Source organism: Oryzias latipes, chromosome 17 (genome assembly GCF_002234675.1).
Source record: "Oryzias latipes chromosome 17, ASM223467v1".
Taxonomy (NCBI): Eukaryota; Metazoa; Chordata; class Actinopteri; order Beloniformes; family Adrianichthyidae; genus Oryzias; species Oryzias latipes.
In genome coordinates, this window is record NC_019875.2 from 4,484,186 (window position 1) to 4,496,807 (window position 12,622).

The 12,622-nt window shown below is 40.3% G+C and overlaps 1 protein-coding gene across 1 annotated transcript; it reads right to left on the bottom strand.

Moving 5' to 3' along the window:
• Positions 1 to 929: 929 nt before the first annotated feature.
• LOC101171361 (cathepsin Z) lies at positions 930 to 8,566 on the bottom strand. The gene is made up of 6 exons (XM_004078610.4): positions 8,401 to 8,566; positions 6,294 to 6,457; positions 6,000 to 6,179; positions 3,019 to 3,169; positions 1,816 to 1,981; positions 930 to 1,670 (listed from the first exon to the last, which is right to left on the bottom strand). The coding sequence occupies exons 1-6, from the start codon at positions 8,529 to 8,531 to the stop codon at positions 1,545 to 1,547; spliced, it is 918 nt and encodes a 305-aa protein (XP_004078658.1). The 5' UTR covers positions 8,532 to 8,566; the 3' UTR covers positions 930 to 1,544.
• Positions 8,567 to 12,622: the final 4,056 nt, after the last annotated feature.

Here is a 12,622-nt window from a genome sequence, read left to right on the forward strand (position 1 = left end):
TCAATCCTCCAATTTTGACAAAAGTGTAAGAAAACTTTAAAGACAAATCAGAATTTCTGATCTAAAGTCCAAAGCAGAACCCAGACAGACCGACAGACTTAGGAGTCTGGCGGGATAAAGACAGGAATCCTTATGAGACAGACAGAAAAAGCAATCAAGTCTGTGCAGCAGAAACTGAGATGTCTCATCTTTAATTCCCAGATGTGTGTCAAACCCCCAGAGCCTGGATCCCTCATTTTCCACAACACCCCTCAAACTGATGAAATCTGCCGGGTTATTTTTGAAATGCTTCCTGCTGCGTCGCAGAGAACATCACACAATGATCTCTGGAGCCTGAACGAGACGGCGCCCTCTTGTTTTCACGAGGCACCAGCTTATCGCTTAATTTGTGGAAGCGGTACCTTTTTTAGTTCCTGCAAATTGTATTTAGGTCTGCGAATAGAATACTTTTTATGAATCTTTTCCAAATGTATCTTTAAATTTAAACGTAATTACAAATTCTCTTAACCCTTGTGCTATCCGATGGGGTCCAGATGACCCCACCCTTACATTGACGTGTTCTCCCTACCATGACAAAGGTGGATAAAGGTGGAAAGATTTCATGTAATCCATGGACACCAGTGAAGATCACAAATCATTGAAGAAAAAAGGTTCAGAGCACTGTCTAGTGGGTCTAGATGACCCAACTCCCAATTTTAAAGTGCCTAGGATAGCACAAGGGTTACAACAGTTTACTCCAAAAGTAATTCTTGCAAAACTAGTGCATCTATTTTACTTTTAATATAATAGTCTTTACAATCTACTATTTATGATATATCTGTGCAGAAAGTTAAACTCTTTTGTTTGTCTTCTTTAGTTTTTTTGTTATGATTGCTTGAAATAAACTAATTCCAAAAGATGGTTGCAAATAAAGGAAGGTAACCTCAAATACTTGGTCTGATGCCCTTTATTGGTACTTTTCCTCCCAAATCTGTATAAAACTCTCATTTAATAAATCAGCAACTGATGGAAACAAAGGATTCATTTCACTTTAATCTCAGTTAGCGTCAGTCCAAAGTTTAAATGGCAACTTTGTGACACAATTGTCATCTAAAAAGGAGTCTCTGTGCTCATCAGGACCTGCAGTTTGTGTAGAAACTGCTGCAGCATAGCAGATCTTCATGTTTTTTTTCTGAGCCTCACAATGAACGAGAAAATTAGCAAAATGTGTGAAAATAGATCCAATAGGAAAAGTCAGTAGTTTTTGCTGATGGAGGTATTTCAAGCTTCAATCTGAGTCAGGAGCCGCTCCTCTGTCCAGTTTATGTAACATTATATGCATTGAAATACCAGGTCTGACTGCACAGTTTTTTTGACAGAGGTAACCTGAATCTCTCCAAAAGTACAGCTTAGCAATAATGGCAGAAAAGACTAAGAAACCTAGACAAAGCCTCCAATTTGTAGTGAGAATTTTTCAAGTACGATAATTAATGAAATTGACCTATTTTCAGATTTTCACTAAGAGTTTTACAAACGTAGGCACGACTCATCTCCAACACTTCGGTTCAAACAGAGTTCTGTGTAACAATAGGGTCTCCGTAGGCACAGTTTTTCTCAATCCCCAGGTTGAACCAGTTGCCTTTGCCTCCTTTGAAGGCACTGGTGACGATCCTCGCCCAACCGTGTTCTCCCTACAAGCAAGAAAAACACCCAGATTACCCAGCCAGCAGAGACAGAACCTCCACACAAAAACAATACAGAACTGAAGGTGTGCAGAATTGCTTTTGTCTGGCTACAAAAAAGCAGGGTGTGGTGAAAGAAACCAAACAAACCAACCCAGAACTCTCCCCAGGAGTTCCTGACGATCCAGTACTCCATTCCCTCCGCATCCACGCCCCAGCCAGCCACGGACACGATGTGATTCGGTACAGAAAGGGGATGAAACTCGGAGAAAATCCCTCCAGAGTATTCCTCCAGTGCGTCTGTCACCATCAGGGCACAGCTAACAAAGCAAGAGTTTCTGCACTGTTAGAGGTTTGCTGTCAAATGGATTTATCCATTAAAACCATTTTGTTATGCCAACATCTGAAGACCAGGCGTCCATAAGCATGGACATCACATTTTGGGTCATATTACCACAGTAGTTATTTATGCTTTACCAGGGCTCTGTGTGAAGAGGGTTGGCTCAAATATTAGCCTGGGTTTTGAGAGGTTAAGGCAACTAGATTCTATTTACTAAATGCATGAATGCAAAAAGAAACTTTAAGAAAAAAAACAACAACTGTGAAACAAAATAATTCTGTGCCATTTTATATCAAATTTATTTAAGCTGTGTAAATGATGACAGTCACTTAATTTCTATGGTGGCCGACAGGGCTCACACTACATACAAAAAAAAGAACCTAACGAAATTACCCGCAACACGACGACATAACCGCAGCGTTAGCATTAGCCTCAGCACAACGGAAACGAGGACTTTTTTTTCCTACCGGCGAAAACCCCCCCAATTCAGATTCAAACTATTCAGTGCTCCTGAGAGCTACACGATATTTGGACAAAATTCGGGTGTTTTCTTACTAGATAACGTAATTTCTTACAAATATACGTTTGTCTAAAAATATAAATGTACCCAGCTCTCCGCATAGTGACATCTGCATCTAACACTTTTTGTCTTTTTTTTTAATTACGACTTTTAAGTCGTAATTTAAAAAAAACGTGTAAATTTACGTGTTTTTATCTCATAAATTTACGATTTAAAATCTCGTAAATTTACAAGAAAAAAGTCATAGATTAACGAGGAAAAGACACCAAATTTTTCCGTTTATCTGAGCCAAGCTAGAAGATGAAATATTGTGTTGCAGGTAATTTCGTTGTGCTTCGGGTAATGCCGTTGCGTTTTTTCTTTTGTATGTAGTGTGAGCCCTGTCGGCCACCGTAAATTTCAAGAAATATTATTTTAAAAAAAGGATTCAACATCACTAATAAGAATGTGTCCTAGAGAAAAGGCTCAAGCTCCACATAGAGGCAGAGGAACTTTACCTGATGGGCCCATTGGTGTAAATTTCTGCTTTCATGTGCTCTCTTCCTGAAACTTCTCCGTAGTCTCCCACTTTCCACACCGTGTAGTTCGTCACGACCGCACAGGATTCAAAGAAGGAGCACGTGCCGCACTGATTAAACTGCTCGCACTCTGAGACACACAGGAGCAGGAGAAGTGAAACTCAATGGAGGGTTTTCAGGCAGAGGATCTGTGGAGAAACACCTACTTCACAGAGAAACCATCTATGAAGTGATTTGAGGTGGAATCAGTCAGAAGGAACAGATTTGTGATGTTGGAGGAACCTGTGCGCCCGTCTGTGTTGACTAAAGACACACAGAGAGAAGCTCACTTCCACTGGATGAAACCTGAAATAGTGGAAAGTGCTGCTGCTGCTGTGCCTGTCAAAGGAGCTGTTTGTGCAGTCAGACTAAACTCTGCTTTGTTCAATGAAAAGCCAGTTTTAGGGTTATGTAAGTTGTTAAACTTTAGGAAACATTAAAAATGGGATGAAATTAGAAAAAAAAATTCTATACCCCTGTGTTCTTGAATGACAAGCATTTAAAGATCCACTCCTATAAAATGAGTTTTTAACATGTTTTGGTGGCAGTTTTCTAAAAAAAAAGGAGGATACATTTAAAGACTATTAAGCCTAAAATTGCAATTCTGAGAATTTCTTTATTCAAATCATCGTAATTCAGGAGAAGATGTTTCAAAAAGAGCTGATTTGTTTGTAAAATCTATGATTGGCAGGCCACAAGCTCCCTGCTCCATTCTGATAATCCAGATCCACATCCGTTTTTGATTTCCTCGTCTGAGCTGGAATCTGGATCAAAACTGCACAGTTGGTTAGCTCCAACAGTGCTCGCCATTTAAGCTAGTGGGAGAGCGTCTAAACAGAAAGCTCAGTTATGGTGATGGGTAGGGAGGCGGGGTTGCTCTGTGCCATCAGTCCCACCCAAAACTCAGAGCTACATTTCTAATGAACTACTGCCACTCTGCTGAAATGATGTCCTAAAAAATGACACACTTTTTTTATTTTAGCTAAAAACAGCCTAATTATAATTAAAAGATGACTGGGAACGCTTTGAATGTAGATCAAATGACTATTGGAGTGGGACTTTCTAAGGCGCCAACATTAAAAAGTTGAATATTTTGCATAAGTGTATTAAGCTTTTTCATCCCTTAGGAAAATCAGTGATTAATTAAATGTTTAACTGAATACATTTTTATTTCAATCATTAGGTTAAAAACAGCTTCACCTTTTAACAGTACAAGAACATAAAAGCTTCATTTAGAGACAACATTTACCACATTTTGTACTAAATAATATTGTCGTAATGTTATTGCAAATTATAGTTTCAAGCACTTTAATATATTCAAACAGGAAATTTGTTCTGATGTGACTGCAGGACTCTTTGTTCTTAAACTTTAACATTTGAACTATTTCTCCCACTTAAATAGATGACAGAGGCCTGTAATTTTCATCATAGGTAAACCTCAACTATGAGAGACAAAATGAATAAGAAAATCTAGAAAATCACGTTTTCTGATTTTATCTATTTATTTAATTTCACTTGAATTATTTATTAGAATCTTTTTATAAATTATGGTGGAAAATAAATATTTGGTCACCTAGAAACAAACAAGATTTCTGTCTCTCACAGACCCGTAACTGTAGAGATCTGTAGATGATCCTCTGTCCTCCACTGGTTACCGGTATTAATGTCATCTATTTGAACTGGTTACTTAAATAAAAGACACCTGTCCACAACCTCAAACAGTCACTCTCCAAACTCCACTATGGCCAAGACCAAAGAGCTGTCTAAGGACACCAGAAACCAGATTGTTGACCTGCACCAGGCTGGAAGACTGAATCTGCAACAGGTAAGCAGTTTGGTGTGAAGAAATCAACTATTAGGACATGGAAGACATACAAGACCACTGATGATCTCCCTCCATCTGGGGCTCCCCCCAAGATCTCACCCCGTGGGGTCACAATGATCACAAGAAGGGTGAGCAAAAATCCCAGAACCACACGGGGGACCTAGTGAATGACCTGCAGAGAGCTGGGACCAAAGTAACAATTCCTACCATCAGTAACACACTACACTGCTAGGGACTCTAACCCTGCAGTGCTAAACGTGAATGCTGAGTTACAACCAAAAAACACCAGACCTACTGTAAAGCATGGGGATGGAAGCATCATGCTTTGGGGCTGTTACTCAGCAAAGGGACCAGGATGACTGATCCGTGCAAAGGGAAGAATGAATGGGGCCATGTATGGTCAGATTTTGAGTGAAAACCTCCTTTACAAGTATAAAGCCTCCTTTAGCCTGTGACAACGGTCCCAACCACACTGCCTGGGTAATGAAGGAGTGGCTTCATAAGAAGCACTTCAAGTACCTGTGGAGGCCTAGCCAGTCTCCAGATCTCAACCCCATAGAAAATCTATGGAGGAAGTTGAAAGTCTGTGTTGCCCAGCGACAGCTCCAAAACATCACTGCTTTAGAGGAGATCTGCATGGAGGAATGGGCCAAAATACCAGCAACAGTTTGTGAAAACCTTGTAAAGACTTGGAGAAAATGTTTGACTGCTGTCATTGCCAACAAAGGGTATAGAACAAAGTATTGTGTAGAACTTTTGTTATTGACCCAAAACTTATTTTCCACCATAATTTACTAATAAATTCTTTAAAATTCCGACCATGTGATTTTCTGGATTTTGTTTTCCATTATGTCTCTTATAGTTGAGATGTACCTACGATGAAAATTACAGGCCTCTCTCATCTTAAGTGGACGACCTTGGACAATTGGGAGAAATGGAGAAACCGGGACTCTAATCTCCAGAAGACTGTTTTGGTGCTGCAACAGCAGATCTGACCCTCAGCTTGAAGATGTCTGATGTCCTCACAGTCAGCACTACGTCTGACTCAGGAGGGAAAACTTTGAGAGAATTAGAAGAAAGTTGGTTCATTTCTCACTTTGGTTTACGGCTTGATAGTTGTTGCAGGTTTCATCCGGGATGCCTTTTTGATGTGCGTACGCATAAACCCTCAGGTGATCTCCTCCGTAGCATGAGCCCGCCCTCCCGCAGTCGATGACGTTCTGGACCGACAGGTAGGCTGACGGCCACGCTCCCCCGCGCTTGATGTTGATGCGGTCTCCAAACAGAATTACAGTAACGACCATCAACATCCAGAATTTGAGCAACTTTCTAAATGAATGGTATTAGATTTAAATTAGATGAGTTCCTCTGTCTCTGTTGCCACGGTTACCTGCCAGCGCGCTGGTGGCTCCCATGGCCCAGCAGGAGCCACAGTACTGAGGGATGTGCTGGTTCCTTGTGACGCTCACATAGTTCTTCCCATCGATGTTCCTCCAGTCCCACGATGGAGGCAAAGCCGACACATTTCCACCTTCATGTGGACGCGGACAAGTCCTGCAGAAACAGGAGGGGTGAGGGTTTGATTCCCTGTCAGTACCGAACATGGTCCTCCCATAGCTGCTATAGTCTGAAGGAGGAAGATTGGAATTTTGGATTTTTGTCATTTCTCCAATCAGCGTTGACTTGAACTCTGGTACAATCAGTAAACCCACAGAGGAGAAGTTTAAATCCAAATATAGAACAGAGTTTAATTAATTCAACAAATGTTTTGATGCTTTTTCCTGAACAACATGCTGTAACATGCTGAAAGCAGTAAAGAGGATGTAGTAACATTCACATAACCAGATAGAAAGTCGAATTATATTGAAGGATTTTAGGTGTTATTCACGTAAACCCAGAATAACAATGCAAAACCTTCACATACGGTGTTCTTGGTGTGTTCTCCACATTCGACAGTCTATTGTGTCTTCAAAACTAACCACACGTCTCTTTTCTCTAACTCTTTAACTCAACAGATGTTACTATAAAGCCACAGATGCAGAGAACAGCAAGAGACTGAAAACTCTGCCCTCAGATCACACAGTGTGTGAACGGGACTGTGACTGCAGAGCGCTTTGGGCCTTCGAGGAAGGTAGAAAAGTGCTTTACAAGTATACAGCAGTCACCCTTTTAGACAGCTGGAGGAGCGGAAGGAGGAAAAGTTGCATCTCGTGTTTAGGTTGGAATCTATCAAGTGAAGCTCCAGCAGCTCTGCAGAAATGTTCCAATGAGGTCAGATGAGTTTGTTTTAAATTCCATATGTCACCACCCGACGTAGAAGATACAAAAATACATTTTGTCGGGAAAAAGCTGTTTTTTTTTTTTTAAAAGATGCACGATTTTACAACTACTAACAGCCAAATACCCAAACCTCAAAAAAGTGGAACAAAACAAGGAGCTGCGGGTTATTATAGACAGAGAGGAGTCAAACCCACAGCTTCCAGAGCAGCAGATGAAACCGCATTCATGAAACAGCTGGACGTTTATCTGACTTCAGGTCCAGAAGAACAAAAAAACTTGGTTCTTTTGACCAGAAGCAGACAATCATTCTGAACAATATATCCATCCATTTTCTTAACATTTTGGGGTCATGGGGTCACCGGAGCCTGTTGCCGGACCACGCAGTCACACCTGGGGATAACAGTTAACCTCTGAAGCATGTTTTTTGAACTGTGGGAGGAAGCCAGAGTGCTCAACAAAAACCCACACATGCACGGGAAAAACATGCAGATCCACACAGAAAGAACCCAGCTGGGATTTGAACCAGGATCCTGCGCTGAGGAAAGAGCGCTGACCACTGCACCACCTGCAGCCCCTCATTTTGAATAATGAATATGAAAAAAGGACAATAAAACAATACAACTAACAACAGCAACAATACTTCCAGAGACCTGAATTTTCAAGCCCATCTCTTCATTGTGGTGCAGGTTTCTTGATCTCAAACTATGTGGATGACAGATGATGAATTATGACTTTATTATATAGCCTCTCACTCTTTATTCACTGGAACCACTGTTTAATTTTTAATCACTCATTTTATTCTGCATTAATCTGCAAAACAAAATGTTTTCATAAATTTCAATCTCAGTTTTTTATTTAAATTTGAGGTTTTCCTGCTTATTTGAAGAGACATTTACTCCAGATGTTTTTTAATGATAAAAAAATATTCCTAATTTAGATTAAACCAATGAAAGCAGTGTTAATAATAATAATAACAATAATAATAACAAAAACAACAATAATAACAACAATAATAATTATGCGCTGAGCTGCTTGTAAAAACAAAGCCTAAATAAATCCGGAATGGTAAACGTGTCCACTTAGTCACTAACTGGTGAGGGACGCACAGACAGTGAGTTGACTGTAAACAGACAGCAGCCTGTTCCATTTGACAAACAGAACCGCCGTCTGGACCGGTTCTTCCCGCCTCCCTCCTGTATGTTATCCTGCTCACTCACTTAACCCGGTCCGGCCTGTCGTCCTTTACGGCTCTGTAACACGGTTCGGATAAGAGTCTGGATGAGGCGATGATCCGAAGCAAAAACAACACCAAGCAAAACAGCAGCGGGCCAATGTTTGAAGACGCCATGTTAGCTCCTCCCCCTCTTTTTAACCCGCTGTCCAGTGACTCCAGCGCGCCCTCTGCTGGTCCATAGCAGCACTGCGCATGCTCCTCGCCGACAGAACTTACCTCTATATAAGTTCTGTTTCAAGGAAAGCGTTGACATTATTACAAATGAATGCTTTTAAGTTTATTGCCAATAAAAACAATTCTGGACCAAGAATTTAGATTCTGTCTTAATTAAGATTAAGTTGCTTGAGGTAATTTCATTTTTTCTTTGGCAATAAAAGTATAAAAAGTGAGACAGGCCAAGTGAATTAAAATCTAAAAAGATCACAACACCTAGAAAGGAAAAAATAATCTAATGTATGATTTATCTACAGTGAATCACAGTTTTAATGAAAACTGATGGTCATTTTGATGGAGGATCCAGGTTCTGTGTTGCTCTTTTCTGTGTAACCAAGAGCTTCTTAGTTGGTCCTCTGGAAATCAGAGTACAGCACCTTACGATAGTACTTTATTGAGCAGCATATGTTCTCCCTGGGTTCACTGATCCTGTTCCTCGTGGGTTTCTGCCCTGCTTGTTTTGCAGCTAAGCCTGCTTCAGTAGATGCTACTTTGCTGGACTGAATCAGCCCAGTTTCTGATTGACTGAACACACCTGATCCAGGTGAGCAGCAATGACTGAAGCTGCAAAACATAAAGGGCGGTAGCCCACGAGGAACAGAGTTGGTGACCCCTTTAGCTAAACAGACTGCGCTTATAGGTTCCTTTTATATGTTTTATCCAACTATTTTAAAATACATTAATTTGAACCTGAATTCATTTTCATTACAAATCCGTAAGCGTTTTCTCAGGATTTTTAGTTCTTTCAAGTGTTGCCATTTCAACTACATGGAATGATTGCTTCTGCTTTAAGAACTTTACTTTCAAGCACCATTCCTCTTACCTGGGCGGGACGTTTGGATCCTCAGGTCCCCCACTGCGTTTTCAGTGCAAAGCAGAAAGACCCGAGTCCACCTTCATGGGGGGGGGTCCAGTGTCCAACTGGACCCACAGACGCCTCATGAAGACACGGGAAAGCTCCTCTAAAGCAGATCAGCATTCAGAGCTCATGGAAAGTCCACCTTATGTAAATACAAAACACACAGTGAGGGTTTCACTCGCAGATCAATGCAAAAGCGATTTATATGTCTTCTTGGTGATTGCTGCTGCAGAAGAGATGCAGGGAATCTCCAGCAACTTTCTAAAGAAATTCAGCAGACAGGGGGAATTCTGTCTGCTTTGTGAGTATTTCATTGAAACACAGTTGAGACTTTTCTGACATAATCAATATAGTGAGGACATCCAGGTAAGTCATCGTTTGGTGAATAAATTTTTGGCAGGAAGGAACTATTGGGAAAAGTTTCCTGTATTTGTGTTCTCTGAGTTTCCAATCTCCCTTGAGATGCATTTTTGAATCTGATCAACAGCTTTGATTTCCAGATTCCAGATTTAAAGCTGCGTCTTTAGTTTCACTCAATTGTTTTTACAGGATGTGTGGTTTTCTTTTAGAAGAACAAGAAGAAGAACAAGAAGAGAAAGACTTTTTGAAAGTTTTCATTCTTAGCGTGTTCAAAATGCAGCTGCCCGTCTTCTGTTTGGAGGACGTAAGAGAGACCACATCACAACAATTTTAGCTTCGCTCCACTGGCTGCTGTGCATTTTAGAGTTCACTTTAAGATTCTTTTATTTGTTTTTAAATCTTTACATGATCTGTCCCCGCTGTACCTCTCTGAACTTCCCTCTCCTTACTCACCAGCCCGGTGCCTCAGATCAGCTGATCAGCTGCTTCTGAAGGTACCGAGGTCCAGACGGAAGCTCAGAGGGGACAGAGCTTTTGCTGTCGCTGCTCCAAAGCTTTGGAACTCTCTGCCACTGTCCATTAGAGGAGCTCCATCACTGTCCGTTTTTAGAGCCTGCCTGAAAATCCATTTTTATGCTCTGGCTTTTAATACAACATGAGACTTCTGTTATTGCAGTGGTATTGTACTGGTTTTATTGTTATTATCTCTCTATTTTTTAATCTTGTGTTATAAGATGTTTGTTTTCTTCATTTCTCGTGTTCAGCACTTTGTGTCGGCGGTTGCTGTTGATTGAAAGTGCCATATAAATAAAGATGAGCTGAGTTGAGTTAGCAAAACACATTTTTCAAACGTTGAGGGATGTTATCCATTTAAAGGGTAAAAAAGACGTTTCTCACAATCAAACACTTTTTACACTTTCTGCAAAACTAGTAGGAGAGTTTAAGTAAAAGATTCAGCGTTGGTAACTAAAATTTGGGCATTAGATTGCCAACAGGAGGATGCCAGAATCCCAGCGAGAGATTTTTTTGTTTTTTTTGTTTGGTTTTTCTACAACACAATGACCCTTTGGAAAGAATCAGGCTGTGAACAGGTTCAGCTGCAGAAGATGTGCTGTCACACTGGAGGAGTTTGTTTTTCCTCTGAATGATCACTCAGTAAACATTTAGTAAATGAAATTAGCAGCAGCAGCACACTTTTGCGCGCTCAGCAGGAAACTTTTAGACTGTTACACTTCCATTAATGCAGCACAGGTTATTGCAGGGTTATCAGCGAGAAGTGGCAGCGCTCATGAAGGCTTTTATCTGACTTAATACAGCTAAACTTCACTGCTAACCAGTTTAACACAGAGAGGAGCCCTGCTGTTTGAATGGAAATGATTGAGATTTTCATCAGGCACCAGATGAACACTTAGGGGGATGATCAGATACAGCACTGTTTGCTTAAAAGTCCAGACTCAGTTTGTGGTCTTTTTTTCATGGAGAAGAAACGAGACTGCTCATCTAAAAAGCTGCTTATCGGCACAGGAAGAAACATACTTTGCTCTACATAAGTAAAAATGTTTTTAATCTTATTTCACAACTTCCATTAGAATATCAAATTGGAGTGCATGTGTTTTGCTGCTCTGGTGAACTGTCCAGTAAATCTACCTTCGCTCCTTAGTAGCTGGATAGGCTCCAGCATCCTTGTGACCCCAAAGAGAATGCAGCAGGTTTAGAAGATGGATGGATGTTTATCTGGTGAAGAAATTATACGTCAGGAAAAAAATTAGGTTAACTTATTTCTAATATTTTTCCCCTTTGTTCTCTTAATGTATCCTTAATTCTGACATGAAAAGAGAAAATGTAATCTGACACGATCACGCCAAAAGAATCAAAGTTGACAGAAAAGTTGGACTTTTTCTAGTTTCTATCACGCCTGTTTCAGCTCATCAGAGACCAGATTTAACACCAAAGTTTGTTCTTAAAGCGAGAAACGAGCAAAACATGCAGAGAGAGGTTTGAGAAACACTGTTTAAAAAAAAAAAAGGCAAAATGCCAAAAGCAGAAAAAATGACTCACATCTGACTCATGCCCACAATTGTTAGGAAGCTTTTTGATGCAGAGATGAACATCAAACCTCTCTGTTATGTGATATTTGTGCCTGGACTCAGTCAAAAGCTGCAAAGAAAGTAGATCTTTAAAGTCCAAAGACGTCCATCATTGCTTGAAACTGTTGTCTGGTTACTGTAATGCTTTAACAGACAACATTAAAATGTGCTGGCTGCTAATCAGTTGTCAGTAAAAGTTTTTGTCCGAAAAAAAAAAGCTTTCATAAAAAAAAGGCAAATTTATAAAAATGTGAGTTTGCAACACACACTGATCCATTTATTGATTATTTTATAATAAATAAACAAATACAAAGAAAAGAAGGAATAGACAACATTACAGTGTTTGGTTAGCAGATCAATTTTCAAAGCCCTCTGTGCAGATTTTTGTAGATCAGTTGTAAAGGCCGTGTCACACAGCCATGATCCATGCGTGATCCATGCGTCATTCATGAGTCTTTCTGGCGTTCGTCATTCCTTTGTCATGTCTGTCGAGGGTTCCAGCAGACGGGTCTTTACGTGAATTTGGTTTTGAGCTGTTCAAAATTTTTGGTCGGTTGAGAATTACAGAGTTTAGGCGTATTTTATGTAGTTTATACACAATTATTACGTAATTTCAAGGGTCAGCAATCCTGTTCGTCGTGGGCTACCGCACTGCTTGTTTTGCAGCTAACCCAGTAAACGCTGAT